This window comes from Dryobates pubescens, chromosome 13 (assembly GCF_014839835.1).
Source record: "Dryobates pubescens isolate bDryPub1 chromosome 13, bDryPub1.pri, whole genome shotgun sequence".
In the NCBI taxonomy this organism is placed as follows: Eukaryota; Metazoa; Chordata; class Aves; order Piciformes; family Picidae; genus Dryobates; species Dryobates pubescens.
The window spans coordinates 1,371,477-1,394,510 of record NC_071624.1 but is presented as its reverse complement, the minus strand read 5'-3'; the positions used below and the strand labels follow the sequence as shown (position 1 = coordinate 1,394,510).

General features: G+C 58.0%; 1 protein-coding gene across 1 annotated transcript; it reads right to left on the bottom strand.

Annotated features, from left to right (window-relative positions):
- Positions 1 to 1,911: 1,911 nt before the first annotated feature.
- Positions 1,912 to 21,251, bottom strand: C13H3orf70 (chromosome 13 C3orf70 homolog). The gene is made up of 2 exons (XM_054166824.1): positions 20,988 to 21,251; positions 1,912 to 2,854 (listed from the first exon to the last, which is right to left on the bottom strand). The coding sequence occupies exons 1-2, from the start codon at positions 21,160 to 21,162 to the stop codon at positions 2,298 to 2,300; spliced, it is 732 nt and encodes a 243-aa protein (XP_054022799.1). The 5' UTR covers positions 21,163 to 21,251; the 3' UTR covers positions 1,912 to 2,297.
- Between the last annotated feature and the right edge of the window lie 1,783 nt (positions 21,252 to 23,034).

Sequence of the window (23,034 nt, the reverse complement as noted above, 5' to 3'; positions counted from 1 at the left end):
GACAACAGTGAGGGAACCTGCAGGAGCAGAGAGCCCTGGGGTAGGCTTGGTCAGAAAGTCCCCAGCTGGCTCTCGCTGCGCTCACAGCTGCCGCCCCGGCTCCTGCTTGCCTGCAAACGGTGAGCTCAGAGGGCCCTGATGCCCCTTCCTGTGCTTGGTGCCTGCAGTGAGAGCTGGCAAGGAGCACTGTGTCTCCAGGAGAGGTCCTGCTGCCCCCCTTGGAAGGATGCATCTGGCCAGCTCACCCCAGGCAGGAGACGCCACCTGCGGGAGGAAGCTCAGGCAGGCACAGGAGTGAGCTCTGTCAGCTCCCCGCTGGGGTTACAGTGGAAAGGTTAAATGGGTAAATGCTGTAGGTTATACATAATGCTTCCTTCTACCGAGGGGATGTGTCTGCAGGGGCCAGGGACACTAAAGGGTTGTTAGAAAACCTTAATTAACCACAAAAGACAAACCCTGCCCTTAAAAAGAAAGAAATGCTATTTAGGTTTACTACAGTCTTCACTGAGACACCCTCAGAACACCAAAGTCATCCCAAGTGCCTTGGCAGGAGAATGCAGCTGGTCCTGCAAGGGCCCAGGGTGCTCCTGGGCAAGCACTGCACTTCCCCTGAGCCATCACAGCTGCACCCCAGGGTCTGGAAGTCTGAGTCTAGAAAGTACAGAGTTACTTTGTCACCATGTACGGAGAACCCCTAGCCCCTGTGCACACCACACACACTGCTGCCTACATCTGCTAACGAGACTGGGTACAAAGTGGACAGGATCAGTACTACGTGGTCAGGGACACTGAGGAATGAGCCTCTGGAGCCACCCTGCAGCGGGGAGGAGGCCCTAGCACACTGAACTGCAGCCTGGCAGTCACCAACCAGGGCTGCACTGCAAAGGGCAAACACCAAGGAATCCAGTCCTGGCCACAGCACAGCCACGGCTGGCCCCAGCTGCTGCCAGCTGCCCGAATGCTGAGCACCACCTTGGTTTTGTCCTGCAGGGCTGCCACCAAACCAGCAGTGAGGCAGCTCGCATGTGCCAGCTGCTTGAGGGATGTTTACAGTGAGGCTGGGGAGAGCCTGGCACAGGCTGCCCAGGGAGGCTGTGGCTGCCCCCTCCCTGGAGGTGTTCAAGGCCAGGCTGGATGAGGCCCTGAGCAGCCTGGGCTGGTGGGAGGGGTCCCTGCCCAGGGCAGGGGGTTGAAGCTGGATGAGCTTCAAGGTCCTTTCCAACCCAACCCCTTCCATGACTGACTCTGCTCTTGAAGTGAGTGCAGAGGAGCAGGAGCAGTGTGACCTCAGGTATGGATGCCGTGGGCACCTCCGGGCGCCTCTGTGCTGCCCCAGGCCCTGCTGACACAGTGCTGTGGCTGATGATAAACTTTGTCACTCTTCAGGGCAAACCAGGCCTGGAGGCAGGTCCTGAGGCAGGTCCTGAGTGCAGGAGTGTGGCACCACACAGCACAGGAGGGAGCAGCAGGCAGAGTGGAGCTGGGGGTTGTGTGTTTGGAGGTAGCCACTGCCTTCACTTGGCATCCTCCACCCCACGGAGTGCTGGTCAGGCAGCTGCATGCCAGCTCTGCCTGCTCCTGCCCACGGAGCTGTCAAAGACAGATCTTCCCCAGAGCCATGGAGAGGAAAGGGACCAGCTGGAGCCAGGCAGCTGAGCTGGAGCCAGGCAGCTGAGCAGCAGTCGCCTGCCAGGGAGGGTACAGAGCCTGACAGCCCTCAGCAGATGCTCGGTGCATAGCCTGGAGAAAGTTGGAGGCACTTGGGCATTCTCTAGCTGCCCTGCTGACCCACTGGAGAGTGGTGCCAGCAGCCTCTGAGAAGGGGGGCACCAGCACTAGAGAAAAGGATGGACAAGGAGCAAGACCAGAGGTGGGAAGAGCCTCTGGTGGCCATGCCTCGTGGAGCTGAGTTTGCTTCTGCTACTGGCAAGAGTCCTGCACCAGCTCAGCCCCTGTGCTTTGAACATCCTGGCAGATGGTACCATCTCGAGTGCACGTCCTGGTGTGATCAGTGCATGGTGGAGCCCAGGCCAAGCACAGGACCTGTCTCAGCTGCAGAAGTCTTGAGCCTGATCATCCCCCCAGGTGCAGATGGCTTCGGTGGGGCTGAGGATGTGCTCCAGCGGCTCAGGCTGCTGCTCGGTTACCGACACGCGAGTCCCGCGGCTGCAGTCCGGGAATCCGAACCCTCAGGTGCACTGGAAAAGAGAGATTGTGGGGGGAAACAGAAAAGAGAAAGACTACAAAAGCAACGTCTCCGAGTGGGAGCTGGGCTGCGCTGCTGCCAGCCTGTGGGGTCACACAGTGGTTTCTATCGTCTCGATCACTTCCATCTCACACTGCGAGGGCGACAGGAGCGGGCACTCGTCCGGTTCCCAGCTGCTATCCGGGCTGTAATCCTCCTCTGAACTGAGCTCGGCCACCCCCTCCGTGTCCTCGTCACACGACTCCATGTAGTGAACCCCCACGGCGTTGATGCCGGAGTCCTCGGAGCTGGAGGGGGACGAGCAGTGCTCCGGCTTTGCTGTGCCGCTCTCCTCCGTGCCGAAGGCGCTGCCGGCGGGCACCGGGCGGGGCCCGCTCCGCAGCGGCGGCGCCGGGGGCTGCCTCTGCACGTAGCACATCTTGCCGTTGATGCACTTGACGCGGTAGCTGTCGAGGAAGAGGTCGGCGATGGCGCAGAGCCGCGGCGAGGCCGGCGGCAGCGGCGGCTGCAGGACGGGAGCGAACTTGAGGAAGTGCTGCGTGAGAGACACCGAGATCTGGATGGTGCTGGGGGGCTCCCGGGGCCGCGCCGGGATCGCCGTGCTGGGCAGCTGCTCCACCGGCGTCATGGGCTGGTAGACGTATTTACCTGCGGGCACAGAGGGCGGGGGGGTCATCGCCTGGCACTCGGGCACCGACTCGCGGGCCGTCGGTGACGACCAGCGGTGCCCCGCGGGCCGCGGCCGGGCCCTTCGCACAGCACCGCGCAACCGGAGGGACGGGAAGGGACTCTGCAGAGCACACGTCGACCCAGCAGTGCCTTGTCCCAAAGTGCCGTGCCCACACATTGTCCTGCCCCGAAGCCACCTGCAGGACATCACTAACTCCAGAGAGTTAACTCCAGGAGCACAAGTCCGGAGCGGAGGAGCGGGACGGGCAGCGAGCCTGCCCCCAGCCCTTGCCAAGTAGCTTCCCCCTCTGCTGCAGCCTCTAGCAGGGCAGCAGCGATGTTCCCAGGCCCAAGGAGGCTTCCTGCACAGCTTCCCACGTTGCATTTGTTTCTGGGGACTAAATCAGATTTGTCTGCATTATGAAGCAGAGCTTTTAACACCATTACAATTAGAATTTGAAGGCTGAAAACAAGGGAATTCTCAAGCCATAGAAATGTGGTTGGCACCCTGATTGTCTGGGGAAGCAGGAAGAAAATAGGATTAGGTTGGGGCTACAGACCTGAACGAGCCAGACCTGAACAGCTTTACTAAAAGAAACAAATACAAGAGCAGAAATCAGCACTTGGTTAGGAAAAACTGAGACCCTGGAGGCTATGCCTAGGACCTCAAAATGCTGCACTTGACTGGGGTGAAGCCTGACAAAGATTGCTGCCTCCCTGGGGCTCCTGCACCATGGAAGCATGGCACCAAAGACCTGCAAGCAGGGAGGCTCTGGCACGGGCTGCAGATCCTGCCTTGCACAGGCAGGAGAAGGAGCAAAGCACTGAAGGGCTGCTGTGGTGCTTGCAGCTGTCAGGTAAGGAGAGAAAGCCACCCAGGTCCCCCAGCAACAATGAGCTGAGCTGTGGTGGGCACAGTTGCCACACCACTCAGCATTTGCAGCCCTGCTCATGTCAGTTGCCCCTTCCTCTCTCAGAGACCCCAGCTCGGCTGCAGCAGGCTCTGGGGTGCTCAGAGGCTCTGCCAGGGCCCTCACACAGGCTCTGCTTCCAGTCCAGCTCCAGGATGTGACCAGGGAATCCCCCAGTGCCAGGGAAGGCTTTTCCCACCCCTGCTGCTCTGCTGGTAGGGAAATGGCTCATGTAGAAGCTGGCTGCACTCTGCTGGGACTCCAAACCCCTGGCACAAGGGCAGGAAGAACAGAGGAAAGGCCACAGAACAGGGAGCCAAAAGAAGAGCCCAGGGAGCCAAAGGGGAGCTCAGGGAGCCCTGGAGCATGGGAGCAGCACTGCCAGGCTAGCAAAAGGAGGAAGTAGGCTCTGGGAACCAGCACCGGGCAAAGCTGGAGAAAAAAGCCCCCCCCAAGTCCTCCCTGCCATGGGAGGGAGCAGCCACCAAGCCAGCCAGAGAGCAGCGAGGTAGCAGCAGGGGGTGGGCAGGGGAAGAAGATTTCTGGTCAACAGATTTGAGCAGCTCACCTCCCACACCTCGTTCAGGCCCTGTCCTCCTGTGCTCTGTGCAATGATCGCTGTCAGCAGAGCCCTGTGCAAGCTCCATGGTTCAAGCCAGGCTTTGTTCCCTCTGTTTGGCTGTGGCTGGATGGCACAAAGCCCCCCTCCCCACCTGGCATCCTTCTGACTGTCCTGCTCTGGTTCCTGGACAGGACTCAGCAGCATTAAGTGCTGCCCTCAAACACTTCCAGCGCAGGGCAGAGCTTCCTCCTCGGTGCCCTTTGGAGCAGCAGTAGAGGGCTGGGGTCTCTGGGGCATTTTCCAGCTCTTGCTGACACAGCTTCTCTAGGAAGCTCTCTGGGGTAGCTGAGCAGAGCTCACCTTCACAAGCTGCTGGAACAGCAGCAGCCCCTGGCTTCCTGCCACCCACTCTACTCCAGAAATCCATCTTTGAACCTTGCAAAGCACCACAGATGACCACTTAGTGCTGCCGGTTGGACCAGTGCCTGCCAGCACTCAGCCCATGGAAACCCAAACCCAGAGAGCAGGATGCTGATTTATTCAGATATCAGAGTATCACAGAATGGCTCTGGTTGGAAGGGATCTCAGAGATCCCATGGGCAGGGACATTCTCAACCAGACTCAACTGCTCAAGGCCTCAAGGAATTCAAACCCAGGACTGCTCCCCAGCCCTGCTGCTTGTGGGGCTGGCAGGGATGACTTCTTGATGTAAAATTGCCCTAAAAGCTTAAGTCCCTAAGTTCTCTTCTAAGACTTCTTGGTCTGGTTGGACTCCCACTCAAACAGCTGTGTTTCTGCTGGCCTGAGCAAGCTGGTGAAGCCCAGGACAAAGCAGCACTGTCAGCTCCTCTCCTGCTGCCTTTCTTTCCCCAGGCCAGCAGCAACCTCACCGCCTGTTTGTTCCTGCCAGGGCAGCTGAAGACCTCCACAGCTCAGCTGGGCTGATGAATGCTCCTGGAAATGACAAAGCTCTGCACAAATCCAGATGCCAGACTAGACACCGCCTCCCAAGCTCTTTCCTAGGCTGAAGTTGATAATTCCATGAAGGAAAAGCCCTGAAGGTGCACCCACAGGCCAACCTCCCAATGCTGGGAGAGCACTTTGCTGCTTTTCAGTCACAGACTGGCAGGGGCTGGAAAGGACCTCCAGAGATCATCCAGTATGACCCCTGGAATTGTGCCAGGGGAGGGTTAGGTTGGAGAGGAGGAAAATGTCTCTGGTGCCAGAGTGGTCAGGGCCTGGCAGAGGCAGACCAGGGAGGTGGTGGAGTCCCCAGCCCTGGAGGGGTTCAAGAAGCTGCAGCGGTGGTGCTTCAGGCTATGGATTAGTGGCCATGGCAGTTTAGCTCTGGTTTGGCTCAGTGACCTTAGAGGTCTTTTCCAGCCTGAATGGTTCTGTGACTGTGACTTGTCTCTACTGGAACCTACAGCTCTGCAATGGCACCAGTGCCCTCCCACTGCAAAGCCAGCTGGGATTCTCACTCAGCCTTGCAGGGCTCTCCTGCTGCCACACACCACTCTGCCAAAGAGATCAGCTTAGGTGGGAGGGAAGTCCCCACCAGGAAGAACATCCCAAAACATTCTAATGCTCCCAGGTAGCTCTGGAGCAAAGCAGAGCAGGGACTATGGTGCACAAGTGACAGCAGACAGTGTGGGCTGGGAGGCATCTGCTTCATTCCAAGGACAGCTCACTGCATGGTTGCTCTTCCACATCTCCCTGTGTGGGGAGACCCTGGGGATCAGCTTCTCCAGCACTGGTTTTCCTTCTAGCAAGAGAGGGAGAGGTCCCAAGCATCCCTCCAGCAGGAAGTGTTCCACATCCCAGCAGTGTGGCAGGAGACAGCTGCCCCTAGGCAGAGCTGCCTGGATGCAGCCCCTCTGACATCCAAACGAAGCTGTCCTGCAGGTGATGACAACTACAAGCTGCAGCACTGTGTTGCTGCCTGGATTGGCACAGCAGCCCAAGGACAAGGCAGGAGCTGTCAAACACCCAGCTGGCTCTCCAGGAGGCCCAGGGCAGTGGGTGGCAGAGGTGGCAGATGGCTCTGCCCTACCAGACTGGGCTGCCCAGGGACAGCCACTGACAAAGCAGGGTGTCCTGGCAGATAGAGTTCCTCCTCTACAGAGTACAGCAGAGCTTACTGCCTCCACCTGCAGATAGGACCTGGAGTGCACTCAGCAGCCATGTCCAGAGAAGGGCAACAAAGCTGGGGAGGGGTCTGGAGCACAAGGCCTATGAGGAGAGGCTGAGGGAGCTGGGGTTGCTTAGCCTGGAGAAGAGGAGGCTCAGGGGAGACCTTCTTGCTGTCTACAGCTACCTGAGGGGAGGTTGTAGCCAGTTGGGGGTTGGTCTCTTCTCCTAGGCAAGCAGCACCAGCACAAGAGGACACAGTCTCAAGCTGTGTCAAGGGAGGTTTAGGCTGGAGGTGAGGAAGACATTCTTCCCAGCAAGAGAGATTGGCCATGGGAATGTGCTGCCCAGGGAGGTGGTGGAGTCACCATCCCTGGAGGTGTTCAAAAAGGGATTGGATGTGGCACTTGGAGCCAGGGTTTAGTTGTCAGGAGGTGTTGGTTATTGGGTAATAGGTTGGACTTGATGATCCCTGAGATCTTTTCCAACCTGGCTGATTCTCTCATTCTAAGCCTGCCTGAGGCACTCAGCACCCCTTTCCCCAGGGGGGATCTGGAAGTGTGATTCTGGACTGAGCACCTCCAGGGTGCTGCTGCTGGGCAGGCTCACAGCCTGCAGCAGTGCCCCAAATGAGTGCCTCTGGCCTTCCTCCTCCTTCCTCTGTCCAGCTACATACAGAGCATGGGGCAGCAGTCTCTGGGCAGTCTGAGCTAATTGGAGGTGTCCTGGTGGTTGGACAAGATGAGCTCTGGGGGTCCCTTCCAACCCAGTGCAACCTGTGAGTCTGTGCAAACCTTTGCATGCCAAGGTTGCCCAAACCATGGATGGCCACCGAGGGCTACAGCAGCTTCAAACTGCACTCTGCTTCGAGCACAGAGGCAAATGGAAGGAGAGACCCAGAGCACACTGCCAGTGCAGGCTTCCTTGTGTCCATGGCAGGGCACTGTGGTGCCCAGCACACAGCACAAGCTGTGCTGGCAGCCTGGGGCACAGAATGAGCCACCAGAGGGAAAGGAAAACATTCCAGGCCACTGTTGGATTTACAGCTGGAGCAGAGCTGAAGTGTGTGCAGTGGGTGGCTATAATAAAGCATAACTGAAGTGCTTGTTGATGTGGAAGAAGCCTTGCAGATCAAGACAGGCAACAGCTTCATGCTCTCCATGCTTCTGCCCTCTGCTCCTTCCAAACAACTCCAAGCAAGCAGCAAGGTTGTTCGAATTCCTGGTGCAAGGAGTGCAAACAGCACTCTGCACAGCTCCAGTACTCCTGGCAGAGCCAGAAGGCACTGTAAGGGCTCATAAGAGAGCCTGCAAGGACACAAGCCAGCTCTGCCAAGGAACACCAGCTTCCCACCATCACCACCACAGCAGGCCTGCAACAGGACCTCAGCTGCTGTCCCTGGGGATATTCAGGGTCAGGCTAGATAAAGCTCTGGGCAACCTGATCTAGAGGGGGATGTCCCTGCTTGCTGCACAGGGGCTGGGCTGGGTGACCTTTGGAGGCCCCTTCCAACCCAAACCATTCTATGGCTCTGTGAAGCACAGCAGGAAACATCAGCAGGCTCTGACCTACCAGCAGTGCATCACTGCAAAGAGCATCCTCTGACAGCTGCCCCTACAGCAGAGCACCAACAAACCCTCCCCACCCCCAGCCTCAGCCAAGCCCTGAGAAGAACCAACCCAGAGAGCTCCTGCAGTGGCTCTGCCAGCAGCCAGTCTGTGCAGTGCTGCTGTGGAGCAGAGGTGTTGGCTGTCACTGCTGTGTGGTGACAGAGAGCTGTGCCAGCCCCTGGCTCAGGGAGCCCTAAGCTTTGCACAAGAAACCAAGCAGGGGGAGGGGGGGAAGCAGGTTTTCTTCCCCAGTTTTGTATCCAATGCTGTTTTTGACTTGATTTGCTTTGAACACAAAAAGGCTGATGGTGGCAAATGCTGCCAGCTGCCCAGCCTCCCAGGCTTTGCTGTGCACCTTGGCCTAAGAGCAGGTGACTCTTAAATGCAAGCAGACCTTCTGTCCTCCCTGCTCCTTCCTCTTACTGCTTATATGGAGTTACCAGACTTAAAGCAAAAGCATCCCTGAAGGCTTGGGAAATGTTTCCTGCAGTCATAAACCTTCCTAAAGAAGCCTCATTTGCTTAATAGCCACTGTGAGGGGGTATAACATGGACACCCCAAAACCCACACCACTCCTGCTCCTTCCCTCCAGCTCCCCTGGCAAGTGTCGCACCAGCAGCCCAGCACAGCCCCACGCAGGGTTACAGGCAAGGGAAGCCTCACAGAGCAGCTCAGGCACCTCCAGCAGCACAGCCTGAATAAGGGCTGCAGAGCTGAGAGCTGGCATCCCAGTTCAAGCTCTGAAGCCAGGGGGGTTGCCTTCCAATAAGGGAGGGGGTGCTTCCCAACAAGGGAGTGCTGAGCTGCAGCCAGAGCAGGGAGAGAGCAGCACAGGGAGGGGATTCTGCCCCTCTGCTCTGCCCCCACCTGCAGCACTGCCTCCAGCTCTGGGGCCCCCAGCACAAGAAGGACCTGGAGCTGCTGGAGAGGCTCCAGAGGAGGCCATGAGGATGAGCAGAGGCTGCAGAACCTCCCCTGTGGGGCCAGGTTGGGAGAGCTGGGGCTGTGCAGCCTGGAGAGGAGAAGGCTCCAGGGAGACCTCAGGGAGACTCAGACCTCCAGTACCTGAGGGGGCTCCAGGAGAGCTGGGGAGGGACTCTGGACAAGGGCTGGGAGTGCCAGGATGAGGAACAATGGCTTTGAGCTGGGAGAGGAGAGACTGAGAGTGGAGAGGAGAAAGAAATTGTTGAGAGTGAGGGTGGGGAGAGCCTGGCACAGGCTGCCCAGGGAGGCTGTGGCTTCCTCCTGCCTGGAGGCTGGATGAGGCCCTGAGCAGCCTGTGCTGGTGGGAGGTGTCCCTGCCCATAGCAGGGGGCTGGAACTGGCTGCTCTGTAAGGTCCCTTCCAACCCAGCCACTCTATGAATCCCTCTACAAAGCTGCAGAGGGGAGCAGCCTCTTTGCACAGGCTCATGGAATGCATTGAGTTGGAAGGGCTCTCCAGAGGTCTTCTTGCCCAACTCCCTTGCAGTCAGCAGGGACATCTTAACTACAGCAGGACGCTCAGGGCACCATCGAGCCTGACCTTGAGTGCCTCCAAGGGTGGGGCCTCCACCACCTCCTTGGGAAACCTGTGCCCCCACCCATCAAATTCTCCCCTGCAACTCTGCATCCCACAGCTCTGCTGGGTGGTTTTGTAAATTCAGTACATAAAATAGCCAAAAAAGGGCTCAGTGCTAAATATTTATTCCACAAACCCATCCCTGTGCACCATCTGCTCAGGCTGCAGCATCTCCTCATCCCATGCAGCCATGTGCTGATATGGTAACAGAGGAGGATAAGCAGGGATCAGTGTCAGAAGCTACCTAGAAGACAAAGACATTTCCCAGGCACTAGAGAGACGAGGCCCAGGCCTCTTCCAGCTGTCTGGGACATGCTGCAGGGGCAGCCTCTGGATGCCATGGGAATGTTTTCCTGTGAGCCTTCAAACAGGCAGCACGCCCCAGGGGCTCCTGAAGGAAAGTCCTGGCCGAGGGACTGCGCCATGCAAGAAGCACCCAGGGGAGACAGCCTGGCTGGAGGGCTGGAGGAGGAGGCTGGGGCTTGTAGCTTAGAACAGCCACCTTCTGCTGGCTGCAGCCTGCTTTCCTGGTGGGCAAAGCAAAGCAAAGCAAAAGGTGGCTGTCTCCTTTCCCCTGCCCTGCCCAGGCAGGGGCTGACGCTGGTGGGCTGCAGGAGGCTGCAGAGCTGATCATCTCACCCTGATGCAGATGGTGGAGTCCAAGCTGGGGACAAGCAGCACCCGTGAGTGAGTGCAGACCCCTGGAACATAGCTCAGGGTCAGCAGGCCAGGGTCCAAACTCAGGGAGCTGGCAGCAGATGGCCTGGGGCAGCCGAGCCCCCTGCCCGAGGGGGCTGCAGGCATGCTCTGGCCCCAGCACTGCACCCTGGGCCCCCAGGGGGATGGCAGCAGAGCACAGCAGGGACAGTGTCCCAGGGCTGAGGACAAGCACACAAGCAGAACAGTTGTGAGGGCACAGGGGTGGGCTCTGCAGCCAGCAGTCAGAACACAAATGCAAGCCTCTTGTTGGAGTTGTTGTACAACACAGGTTAAATATAAACTCCAACTGCTGCTTTGCCTGAACTGAAGTGTGGGGATGTTAAAAAACAGCCCCAGTTGCCAAGCAATCAGATTTAACTTTCCCAGTAGGTTTTTCACTTCCATCTATGTGAGCAGGCTCAGCTATTGGCAAAAACATCTCTAAGGTGCACCAACCACACCGCCTGAATGCTGTGATCAGTCCCTGCGTAAAACCTGAGCAGTGGAAGGACCAAAGGCATCATGCAAACCTCCTCCAGATCTTGTGGACAGAGGAGTTGGTGAAGGTGCTGGAAGGGAAACCACACATGCTCAAGCAGGGCCACTTTGCAAGCAGGAAGATGCAGACAGCTAAATCCATCGTGCCTGGCATCCAGTCTGCTGTCAGTCAGCTCTTGATGCCAGCACAGGCTCGTGCCACCCATCCGCAGCTGAGCCCGCTCTGTCCCAGCTCTCCTTCTGGCCCATCTCAGTGTTTGTGAGGAAAGCATTTGGGGTTTTGTCCTGTATAGAAACAAAGATGTCTGACACAGCCTTGCCAACGAGCAGAACCGAGCCACCCAGCTGCAGGGGAGCTGTGGACGTGAGGCACTCAGAGCCATTACACAAAACCTCCCCAAGGTGTCCATTTGGTACAAGCTCAGCTCTGCTGGGGGCATGGGCACGAGCAAAGAGCTGCCTGCTCCTGACCGCTGCTGCCAGGGAACCGCAGGTCCTGTGCCAAGTACCTGAAAGGCCTCTTGAGTGCTTCCAGCAAGGCTGAGCCCACAGCCAGCTCTGCAGACCTGCAGGATGCAAGCCACCAAGACCAGAACCAGGAGAGTCCCTTTGTCTCGGAGGGCAGGGCCACAGGCTGAGAGCTGTGAGAGGTCCACAGCAGCCACAAGAGCAAGGAGGATGTGGCAGGAGGCACTGCAGCCCTGCACCTTTGCCTTTGGGTGTGAGGAGCAGGCACCTCACAGGCTGAAGCTGGCAGATGGATCTCCTCACCTGCAGAGCCCAGGAAGGAAGCCACATGCCTGCCACAGGACCCTGCTCCCTCCCCCAGCACAGGTTTTATGTCTGAGCTGGCACTCCACAGTGAGACAAGTGCCTGAAGCCGGCAGCCAGAATGGAGACCCCTGAGCAGGGGCTTGGCCCTCACCACAAAGCTGTTCAGAACACCCTGAGTTCACAGCCACGCCAAGAGCTGCTGGGACACCACCACAGCGTTTCCTTTAGCAGTAACTTGCTTCTGGCAGCAAACGTCCACAGCCTGCCTGCTGAGGCTGCTCCCCAGCAGGCTGCCCAAAGCCAGCAGGTTAACCCTTTGAGCAGCTACAGCAAAGAGCTGCCACTGCCCTGCAGCAGCCAGAGGCTCTTGCCCACAGATCAGTGACTTTTGGGCAAGCAGGCCAAGGCCCTGTGCACCACACTCCTCAGATGGACACAAACAGAGCCTCCCAGTTGTGCATGGCAAAGAGAGGCTCGGCTGCAGCACACAGGGACCCCTCAGGAGCCAGAGGAGCAGTGATTTCTATTCAGTCCTGTATGAGGCATAGAGGGGAGTCAGTCCTCCAAGAAGTACTTAGAGCAGGAAATTGAATTCAGAGCTTTTCCTGTGGTCTGCTCCTTTCAAGTGCTCTCAGAGGTTTTGTTAGTAACAACAGAGCAGGTCTGTGTCTAAACAGAGCTGTGCTACAGAGAGGACTTCAACAGGAATGCCAGCAGGCACTGATCACAGAGTCAGACTGGCAGGGGCTGGAAGGGACCTCTGGAAATCATCCAGTCCAAGGCCCTGCCAGAGCAGGGCACCCAGGGCAGGGCACACAGAACACATCCAGGGGGTTGGAAAGGCTCCAGAGCAGACTCCACAACCTCTCTGGAGCCTGCTCCAGGCTCCAGCAGCCTCACACCAAAGTTTCTCCTCATGCTGAGGTGGCACCTCCTGGGTTCCAGCTTGACCCTGTTGGTCCTTGTCCTGTCCCTGGGCACCACCAACCAGAGCCTGGCCCCTTCCTCCTGACCCCCAGCCCTCAGATATTGATAGATATTGATCAGATCCTCTCTCAGCCTTATCCTCTCCAGACCAAAGGGCTCTCAGTCTCTCTTCACAGCAGAAATGTTCCAGTCCCTTCATCATCCTCATAGCCCCCACTGGGCTCTCCCCAGCAGATCCCTGTCCCTCTGGAACTGGGGAGCTCAGCAGTGGACACATTACTGCAGGTCTCACCTGATGTTTTCAGAGGGTATGAGGAACCCACACATGGCTGTGAGCCTCAGCATCAGCAGTGCATTCATACTGTGATCTGTAGGTTAACCCAAACCAGAGCAACAAAACACAGCCCAGGTCCAGAGCAGCACCTGTACAAACTCGTGGCTGAGTGGTTTTCCCTTGGAGTCTCCCTTCAGGACAGACTGAGGTGCCACACTTCCCTTCACTGTGCACAGCTTAGTGAAATGGAGCCAGGACATCACAGCTCTTCCAAGTGCAGGTGGAAAGAAGACCTTACACAGCCACAGGCAGCAAATCCTCAGTCTTTTTGCACCATGAGCTGCAAAATCCACCCCTCTGCAGCTCCTGCCTGGTGCTCAGCAATGCCCAGACACAGGGACAGGCTGGACAGAGGTTCAAATCCTTTCCACAGCAAAAGCAAGTGAAAAATGCCTACTTTAGGACTGCAACCATCCCTCACCCTCCCATCCCAGCCCCACTGCTGCACTCCTGTTCAGAGCTCTCCCCAAAGGGGGATGCAGGAGTGACTCCCAACACTCGGCCTCAGGGTTGAAACTGTCAGTAGGTTCCAAATGCCTTTGCTGTGTCTCCAACAACTCCATCACCAGGAAGGCCAAGGCTGGATAGGGCCTTGAGGAGCCTGGGCTAGCGGGAGGTGTCCCTGCCCATAGCAGGGGGTTGGAATTGGATGATCTTTCATGTCCCTTCCAGCCCAACCCGTTCTGTGACTCTGAATCCAAGTAGCTTGCCCTGTAGAACAGCACTGCTGGAAATTCAAGGTGCCATCACCAGTGCCAGGCTGGCAACTTCCAGCAAGCTCCAGTCCCCATCCCGTCTGGCAGACAGGGACACAGATGAGGCCCTGGCACACTGCTGGCCTCCTGCTTGCTCTGGGATGTGGCAGAGTTTTATTGTCATGGAAAGCCGACACAAAGCCAAGCCATCAGAACACAGGCAAGCAGATGTGCAGTGCATGCAGCGCTGCAGAGCACCCCAGGGCTTGTGTCAAGATGCCCTCCAGATCTGCAGCTGCCTCCTTAACACGGAGGGAAGAGGAGAAGCTGGCAGGCAGACACAGCTCCTGGCCCCCAAGCTCTCTCATGGCACACTTGAATGCCTTCAGTAACCACCGGAGCTCACTTCCCAGGGCCCTGTTACTGGCTGCCTTGCTGCTTCCCTGCTCACAGCTCCCGCGGGCAGGATGGGCTCTGAATAATTACAGAGGCTTCAAAGATCGCCAGAGCCCCTGCTGAGAGCTTCTGCGGCTCCAGGGACACCGTGGAAACGCTTCCTGTGTGCACAGAGCTGCTTAGATGCTGAGCACATCAGCGGGGAGCAGGGAGAATCCCAGCACCTGGCCAGCTGGGGTGTGCACTGCCCGGGGACAGGCAGGAGAGGCGACGTGACACCACCACAGGGCACCGGGGCTGCCCTCAGCAGAGAGCTGTCACCAGCTCTGGGGGACAGAAATCGAATCGGTTTGGGTTAAATTGTTATCAAATAGGGCCACTGGTATTTGAGAGGAGTGCAAGAAACAAGGCTCTGCTGAGGGTCAGCCGGGTGCAGTGGATGAAGCCTGGATGGCTTCATTGCCTGGCAGCAGCTGTGGCAGACAGACAACCCCCTGCCCAAGCACACAGCACAGACCCACCCCAGACCACAGCTGGCTGGTGCAGCAGCAGGGAGCCTGCAGGCACAGCGAGGAGGGACGGAGAGCCAAGAGAGAGCCTGGGCCCCTGTTCAGCAGGCAGACGAAGAAGGAACATAAACACCCTCTGGTCCTGGTCCCTGGCACAGGTGCCAAAGCCAGAGAAGACCCCAGCAGCAGCCAGAGGACAGGTGCCCTTTGGGGCATGCCACCCATCACAATGGAATGAAGCTGAAGGTGGGGAGGAAGTTCTTCCCCATGAGAGTGGTGAAGCCCTGGGATGGGTCGTCCAGGGAGGTGGTTGAGGCCCCGTCCCTGGAGGTGCTTAAGCCCAGGCTGGACGAGGCTCTGGCCAGGCTGATCTAGTGTGGGACCTCCCTGCCCATGGCAGGGGGGTTGGAACTGGATGATCCTTGTGGTCCCTTGCAACCCTGCCTGATACTATGATATAAACCCCGTGTTCCCCTGGCCAAGGAATGAGTCTCCTGGATGCCTGGCCAAGCCTGCCCGGCCTCACACACTGCTGCCAGAGCTGGATCCAAACCCGGCTGTGCCAGCGCTGTGATGGTGTGCTGCACAGCAGGCAGCTCTTTCAAGGCACACCTGGCCTGTGCTCTACACCACTTGGTAGAAGCAAGGGTGGGGTTTCAAACCTCTACTGCCAGCACAGCCCTGGGGCATGGCTGAGCCTGGGAGCAATTCTTCCCTGACCGCCCAAAGGAGACCTCACAGCTTTCACCCACGCTCGCTTTCTTTGCTTGCAAGCGATCCAAACAGCTGAATCTTGCTGAAGTGGTGGGACTGGGATGGATTTGCTGCGTGTTTTCAATGTAAGACCTGCAGGAGGCTTTCAGGAACTAAAAGGCTGCTTACTTGATGCTGAATCAGGGCACACCCCACCAAAACCGGCCCCCAAAACACAGAAAGGCAAATTCAATGCAGCACAGCCACTGTTTATTGACACAAGTGCTGTGAAACAGGAGTGCTGTGGAGCCATCACTCTCAGGGATTTTGGATGACCCCCACAGGATTGAGTTCTGCAAGGTGTTCAGCAGAAGGCAGGATGCTCTGCATGAGACAGCTGCACAGAGTGCCTGACCTCTGCACTGCCTGGGGATGAAGCTGGCCTTGGCACTGCACCAGTGGGATACTCTCTCTGGAAGTAAAACTGGCAAAACACAGTCCAAGTCCATCAGGACAGATGCAGCCCCAAGGCTCTGATCCTTTCTGGCAGAAGCAGGCACCACCAGGCAGCATCAGTGCAAATCAGAGCTGCAGCAGGTATCTAGAGGTGAGGAAAGGAAGGCTGCAGAGCTGCCTCGGGCACACGCTGGCTCTGGAAAAAGCAGATCTGAGGAACTTAAAGCTCTCAAAACCCCACAAGGCTGTCAGAGGGGAAGGGAAGAAGGTGGACAGGGGACTGTCACCCTGGCAAGGGGGGGGTGCATGCAGGGATAGGTCACAGCACAAGCAACAAAAGTGAGTAAAGGGACAAACACAGGGGCTGAAGTCACACCACCTCTTGGGCCAGCACCTTCTTCCCCGTGGGGGAAAGGACTCTGAAGGCTTGAGCCCTCATCCCACTTCCAGATGGAGACAGGAGCGGTGAGGCAGCAGGCAGGGGAGGGTGGTGTGGACACCTGTTGCAGGATACAGTGTGCTGGCCACAGGGCCAGACACTTCCAGTGACACCCTGCCAGCCCTCACACCAGCAGCCTCCCCGAGCCCATCTGGCACGTGCTGGTCATGGAGGTTTTGGTTGGGCTCAGGGCTCCCAGGCACAAGAGCACAACGCAGCACCTCCCACCTCAGAGGGAAATCTGCTCCCTACCAACTCCAAGACAGACTGGAAGTGACCCCAAAGGAGCTCCCAGAAGTCCTGCAGACACCCCCAGCACCAGAGGTGCTCCAAGCTGCTTGGGTCTCCTGCACAGCCTCTGATGTTGCCTGCCAGCTGTTCTTGCTGGTTTAGGGGCAGTGAAACACCAGAGGCAAGGACAGCACTGCAAGCACTGCTTCCTGCAGAGCGGGGACGGCTTTGGGGAGCTCAGACCAAGCTCCTCTCGATTATTACATCCACAGCCAAGAGGCTCTGCAATGCTAAATTGCTTCTGTGCCCGCGCCCGCCAGCCGCGCGTCTCCGCAGGTCCCTCAGCGTGAGCACCCTTGCTCCAAGAGCTACCATTCTCCAGGGCCTTCACCACTGATGGTTAGTAACATCCCAAAGGCCATTTGAATCGATACAGAGCTTCCTGCGCCCCAGCACGGCCCTTAAGAGTCAGAAGAGCACTTTGGTGAAGCCTCTGAGGATTCCCAAGTCAGAGCACTGCACCCATGGAGGAGAGCTCCCAGCCCTGACCTCACATCGTTTCCCATTATAGGATTCATCCTCACCCCTGTCAAGTCCAACTCAACTCAGTCTGCAGGAGCAGGGTACAAGAAGATCCTCAGCTCTGAAACATGCACGAGGAAATGAGGAGGGAGCACACTTCTGTGTGGGTTCAAGACACTGAGCCCTGTGGCTGTCTGCATGTCAAAGCGTCCCAGGGCAGCTGTACCCCAGACTCCTTCACCATCATCAGGAGCCAAGCAGGCAGCCTGCACTCTGCCACAGCTGTCCTGACTTCTGCAGCCTGCGATAGCCATGGGAAAGCTAAGGGTTGGATGGGATCTCAAGTGGTCCTTCCAAGAGGGAAGCAGCTTCACATACCTCAGAGGAGCAGTTCTGGTTGGAAAACACCTCCAAGATCAAGTGACACCAGGAGGACACTGGCCTGAGCCTTCCTTAAAGGTCTCCACAGACCATGATTCCTCACTTAAAATAAAGTGCTGTTCCCTTGCTTCATTTCTCTTCCCAGCTAAAATGTTCTCTAATACCCAAACCTAAACTCTGCTTGCCACAGGCAGGTGATCACTGCTTATCATCCAGGCCTGTGTAGAGAGGGACTAGAACACAGCTTCCCTTGCAAGGCTGCCCTCACACTGTGCAAAGCCCCCCCTCTGTCCACCCATCTTTCACAGCCCAAGCAACTCCTCTGCCTTTGCAGCCCCTTGTAAACCCTGTTTGCTAAGCTGTGGTCTCCTACAGCACCTCCCCAGTTCTCCTGCAGCTCTTTAAAATGCAATGTTCAGACAAAGCCATCAGCCTGGGTTCATCATTACTGAGCTAAAGAGACTAATTAAAGTGCACCCTGCAATGCTGCTGTGAATGCAGCTCCAAGTGAAGGCTTCTGGCTTTGGATTGAGCAGAAAGGCCTCCTGCTGATGCATGCTGGGTTTGTGACCCATCCTCACCTCCAGATCCTTCTCCACCATGACACTTCCTCAGCTGCTCCCAGCTCCACATCTGCCTCCTCCTCCTCCCCAGGACGAGCCCCAGCTGGTTTCACATAATATCTCTGATTAGAAACACCACCCTGGGCTCTGCTCCCGTACTCCAGAGTGCTCAGGAGCTCACAGATCTTGATGGTGACCACAAATTACTAAGCCTAGGGAAATCTTGCAGAAGAGTGTAGCCAGGTCATAACTTCAGGGTCTTTGTAGCATTGACCAGGTGCCAATGAAACATACTGGAGAGGGTCCAGGAGAGGCCACCAAGATGATCAGAGAGGGCTGGAGAACCTCTCCTATGGGGCCAGGTTGGGAGAGTTGGGGCTGTGCAGCCTGCAGAAGAGAAGGCTCCAGGCAGACCTCAGAGCAGCTTCCAGCACCTGAAGGGCTCCAGGAGAGCTGGGGAGGGACTCTGGACAAGGGCTGGGAGTGCCAGGCTGAGGAACAATGGCTTTGAGCTGGGAGAGGAGAGACTGAGAGTGGAGAGGAGGAAGAAATTCTTTGCAGTGAGGCTGGGGAGAGCCTGGCACAGGCTGCCCAGGGAGGCTGTGGCTGCCTCCTGCCTGGAAGTGTTGAGGGCCAGGCTGGATGAGGCCCTGAGCAGCCTGTGCTGGTAGGAGGGGTCCCTGCCCAGGGCAGGGGGTTGGAGCTGGATGAGCTTTGAGGTCCCCTCCAACCTAAACCATCCTAAGCATCTAGGAATCTCTGTCCCTGTGCAGCTGGTGACTACAGCACCTGCCAGTTGTGCCACCACCCAGAGCTCATTTCAGGGCACAGAACCTTGCTCTGAACTGATTTTAACTGAACACCAAAGCAAGGTGAAATCCCTGAGTAGGTCACAAACTCAAAGAGCAGCTCTCAGCCAAACCAGAGGGAACTTTTCAGGCTCCCTTTGCCTAGAGTGTGCACAAGGGGGAATCCATCTAAGAGCTGAAACCATGGAGAGGGAGGGACAGACTTCAAAGGAGAACAGGATGTCATGAGACATCTTCAGCAGCACCAAGCCCTCACCTAAGGGTCCAGCTTTAACCCTGGCCACCCAGGCTTTAGGAGGAGAAAAAGCAGCTCCTGCTCCCCTACCAGCCCCCAGCTTCCCCTCCCCAAAGCAGCTGCTGCTTCCTCTACACCATGCTCTCCTAGCCTAAACAGCTTCTGCTCCACCACCACCATTTTTGGAGCCACCCCAGAGCTAGGTGCAAGACTCTCAACCAGCCAAAATAACCACCCAGAGGAGCTCAGCCCCAGCAAGGAGCCCCAGCCAGCACCCGTGAATGATATTGGAGTAGCCATCAATGTTGGCCCTAACAACCGGGGGCCACCAGGCCCCCCAGCCTTTGTAGTCACCACCACCATCACCCAGTGTGCACCAGGGGCACTCACCAGAGATGAGAGGAGGATCCTCTGCCCAGATGGGCTCAGCTTGGGGCTGCTGCCCTTCCTGGTGGGACTAAAAAGGGGAGTGGGTGGGGAGGGCCAAGCGGCCACAGCTGGGGAGGGAGGAGACTCCAATAGAGCCCAGGTGCTGTGGGTTGGAGGGAGAAAGGTGAAAATGGGGTGGGGGGAGGTGGTGGTGACAGGAGGGGAATTGAAAATAACTTTATTTTCCATCCCTCTTCCCTGAGGCACAACTGCAGCTCATGGCTGGCTTTGCCTCCATGCACAAAGAACAAACCCAGCACTGCTTCACAATCTAAAGCACAGTGGTGGCTACTGCAAGGAAACCTTTCCCTCACTACCGCTCTGCTTGGCAGGGAACCCTGTGCCTTCCAGATCAAGAGCACGAGTTTTAACAACAAAAGTTCTGCAAGAGCAAATGTTTCCCCTGGACACCAGCAGACAACACCAGGAGCACTGCCCTGTGAGGAGGGGCTGAGAGCCCTGGGGCTGCTTAGTCTGGAGAAGACTGAGAGGGGATCTAATAAATGTTTATATATATCTGAGGGCTGGGGGTCAGGAGGGAGGGGACAGGCCCTGCTCACCTGCACCCTGTGGTAGGACAAGGGGCAATGGATATAAACTCCAGCACAGGAGGTTCCACCTTGACATGAGGAGGAACTTCTGCACTGTGAGGCTCACAGAGCCCTGGAGCAGGCTGCCCAGAGAGGTTGTGGAGTCTCCTGCTCTGGAGACTCTCAGTCCCCACCTGGATGTGTTGCTGTGTGACCTGTGCTGGATTCTACGGTCCTGCTCTGGCAGGGGGGGTTGGACTTGATGATCTTTGAAGGTCCCTTCCAGCCCCTAACATACTCTGATCTTGTGATCTCCATGCACAAAACAGCCTAAGTGCACAGCTCCATCCCCATTCCGAGCCCTGGCAGCACCAGGCTGTTTGAAATGCCTGCTCCTCAAGGCTCTGTGCAATTAATTATTCATCAAAGTGTGTTTGGACATCTACAGCTCAATCCCAGCCTCCATGATTATGCACATCAGCATCCTGAACACAGAGATTAAAGTTGTCAGGCACCCAGTTGGATCAGCACTGGGGTTTGAGGCAGTTACTATGTGCTATATATATCCTAAAGCAGTCACTTCTCTCCTCACAAGACTTTAAACCGTATGCCTGTAAGAAGAAAATCACAGAATCACGACTTCAGTTAGAAAAGACCTTGAAGATCATCGAGTCCAACCATGATCTAACTCCACAAACCACCGGAACCGACAACGAAGGAGCTGCTTAATGGTTCCCTCGATGTGAAGGGCTGCCGCTGCCGCTGCTGCATGCGGTGTGCCAGGGCAGCAGCCGGCCCCGCCAGCAGCTCGGCCCCTGCGCCCGCTCCCCGGCTCCGAACGGCGTCTGGACGCCGGGCCCCGGTGCAGCTGCCCCGCTGCCCCCCACCAGCCCGCCGCCCGCCCGATCCGCCGGGAGCAGACCCATAGTTTGGGGTCCCATCGCAGCAGGGCTGGGCCCTGGGTTCCCTGCACCCCGCCCGGGCGTCTCCAGCCGCCTGGGTAGGGACAGCTCCGGCGGGGCGGGCTCCTCACTACCGGCCGCTGCGGGGCCGAGCGGGGACAGGGCGGGACGGGGCCGAGGCGGCCGGGCAGAGCCGGGACCGCTGGGACCCCTGCGACCCCTCGGACCGCTCGGATCGCTGGGACCCCTCGGCCCGCTGGGACCCCTCGGCCCGCTGGGACCCCTCGGACCGCTCGGCCGCTCGCTCACTCACTCACAGTGGCACCATCCCAGGTGGCAGCACCAGTGCAGGCGGAAGCAGCGGCCGTGGCTGTGGGTGGCGCAGAGCGAGAGTCCGTCGCAGGGCTGGAAGTCAGGTCTGCCCGCGCAGCTGCGGGCCAGCGCCTGAGCCTCGTCCAGCTTCTCGCTCTTGGCCGCCGCCGCCCCGCTCATGGCGCCTGCCGCTCCGCCCGCAGCCCCCGCGCCGCAGCGGCCGGGAGGAGGAGGAAGAGGAGGTGGCGGTGCTGGAGGAGGAGGAGGAGGAGGAGAAGGAGGAGGAGGAGGAGAAGGCGACGAGCTGCAGCGGGGACCGCCCGCTCGCCCAGCGCCGCGGGCAGGGCTCGGCCGCCCCGCTCCCGCCGGCTCCTCCCCGCCCTGCCCCGCCCGGGGACCGCGGGATGTCGCCGCTGCCTCCCTGCCGCCCTCCCGCCCGTCCTTCGGCATCACCCACTGCCACGAGCCCCGCTGACCGCCCGGAGCCGGCCCGGGAGTGTGCAGAGCCGGACGGCCCGGGGCGAAGCCGCTCCGGGAGCAGGGTGGGCGGCGGAGGGGTGCCGAGGCCGGGCTGGGGCTCCCCCAGGGCTGCCCTGCGCCGTGTGAGTGCCGCTGGGGACAGCAGCTCTGCCGCGCCGGGGGATGCGGCAAGGGCACCTGCCGTGAATTTTAACCCGTCATGGGACTGAAGTGGTTGCTCAAAGGCATCTCGCAGGGCAGGAGCAGCGGCAGCCCCAGCACAGTGGAGTGATGCCAGGCACAGCTGGGCCGGCTGGGAGTCCGCAACAGCCCTCTCTCATCCTTGCCATGGCCGGGCGTGCCGAGCTCCCATGTGCACCCCGCCGGCATCCAGGCACCCTTTAAGGGCATCCAGACGGCACCCTCCCATGAGTGTGAGAAGGCAGCAAGCAAGCTGAATGAGATGATCCAGGTGCTCCAAGATCTGGGGCACTCCAAGTGTCTGGCTCTTGGATATTTTGTGAGTCAGGTGGACATGGATCAGCGCCAGCCTGGATGGAGCAGGAGATGGAGCTGCTTGCACACATGGCACGGACAGTTCTTGTTTCATGGTTTATTCTTCATGCTACCAATTCTCAGGTCGTTTACATCTAAACCTGAGGAGGAACTTCTTTACTTTGAGGATGCTGGAGGCCTGGAGCAGGCTGCCCAGAGAGGTTGTGGAGTCTCCTGCTCTGGAGCCTATCCAACCCCCCCCTGGATGCGTTGGACCGGATGATCTCTGGAGTTCCCCTCCAACCCCTGCCATTCTGTGATTTAATCATAGAATGGTTTGGGGTGGATCATTGATTCTATGATTCTATGATCATTTAAAGCTCATCCAGTTCTACCCCCTGCCACGAGCAGGGACAGCGGCCACTAGCCCAGGTCGCTCAGGGAAACCCATTTCAAAGCACGCAGTCGTTGCACAGGCACTGACAGACTTTATCTTCTGCTCTGCAAAATAATCAGTACCTAGAGTTTTGGTTAATAAGGGTGTGGCAGTGTTTTGTTATCTTCCACAGAGACATTACAGACATCAGCAGCTCTGCATCTGCATGCCACGGGCCGCGGGTGCTGAAAGTGCTCAGCGCGGGCAGGAAGCTCCCTGCTGTGCAGAGAGCATCGATCCACAGCCAGGCACTCACAGGGACGCAGAAGCAGGACCCGGAGGTTAAGCACAGACTTGAGCCATCTTACAACCTGGCCTCACCCTGCTGGGGAACTGCACATTCCCAGCTCGCACTCACCTGGCTTACAACAGTCACAGCTGCAACGAGGAGCAGTTGAGGGAGCTGGGGGTGTCCAGTGTCCAGGCTGAGGGAGACCTCATTGCTCTCTGCAGCTCCCTGACAGGGGACTGGAGCCAGGTGGGGGTTGGGGTCTGCTCCCTAGTCTCAGGGGATAGAAGGAGAGGCAATGGCCTGGAATTGTGCCAGGGGAGGGTTAGGTTAGAGAGGACGAAGAATGACCTTGGTGCCAGAGTGGTCAGGGACTGGCACAGGCTGCCCAGGGAGGTGGGGAAGTCCCCAGCCCTGGAGGGGTTCAAGAAAC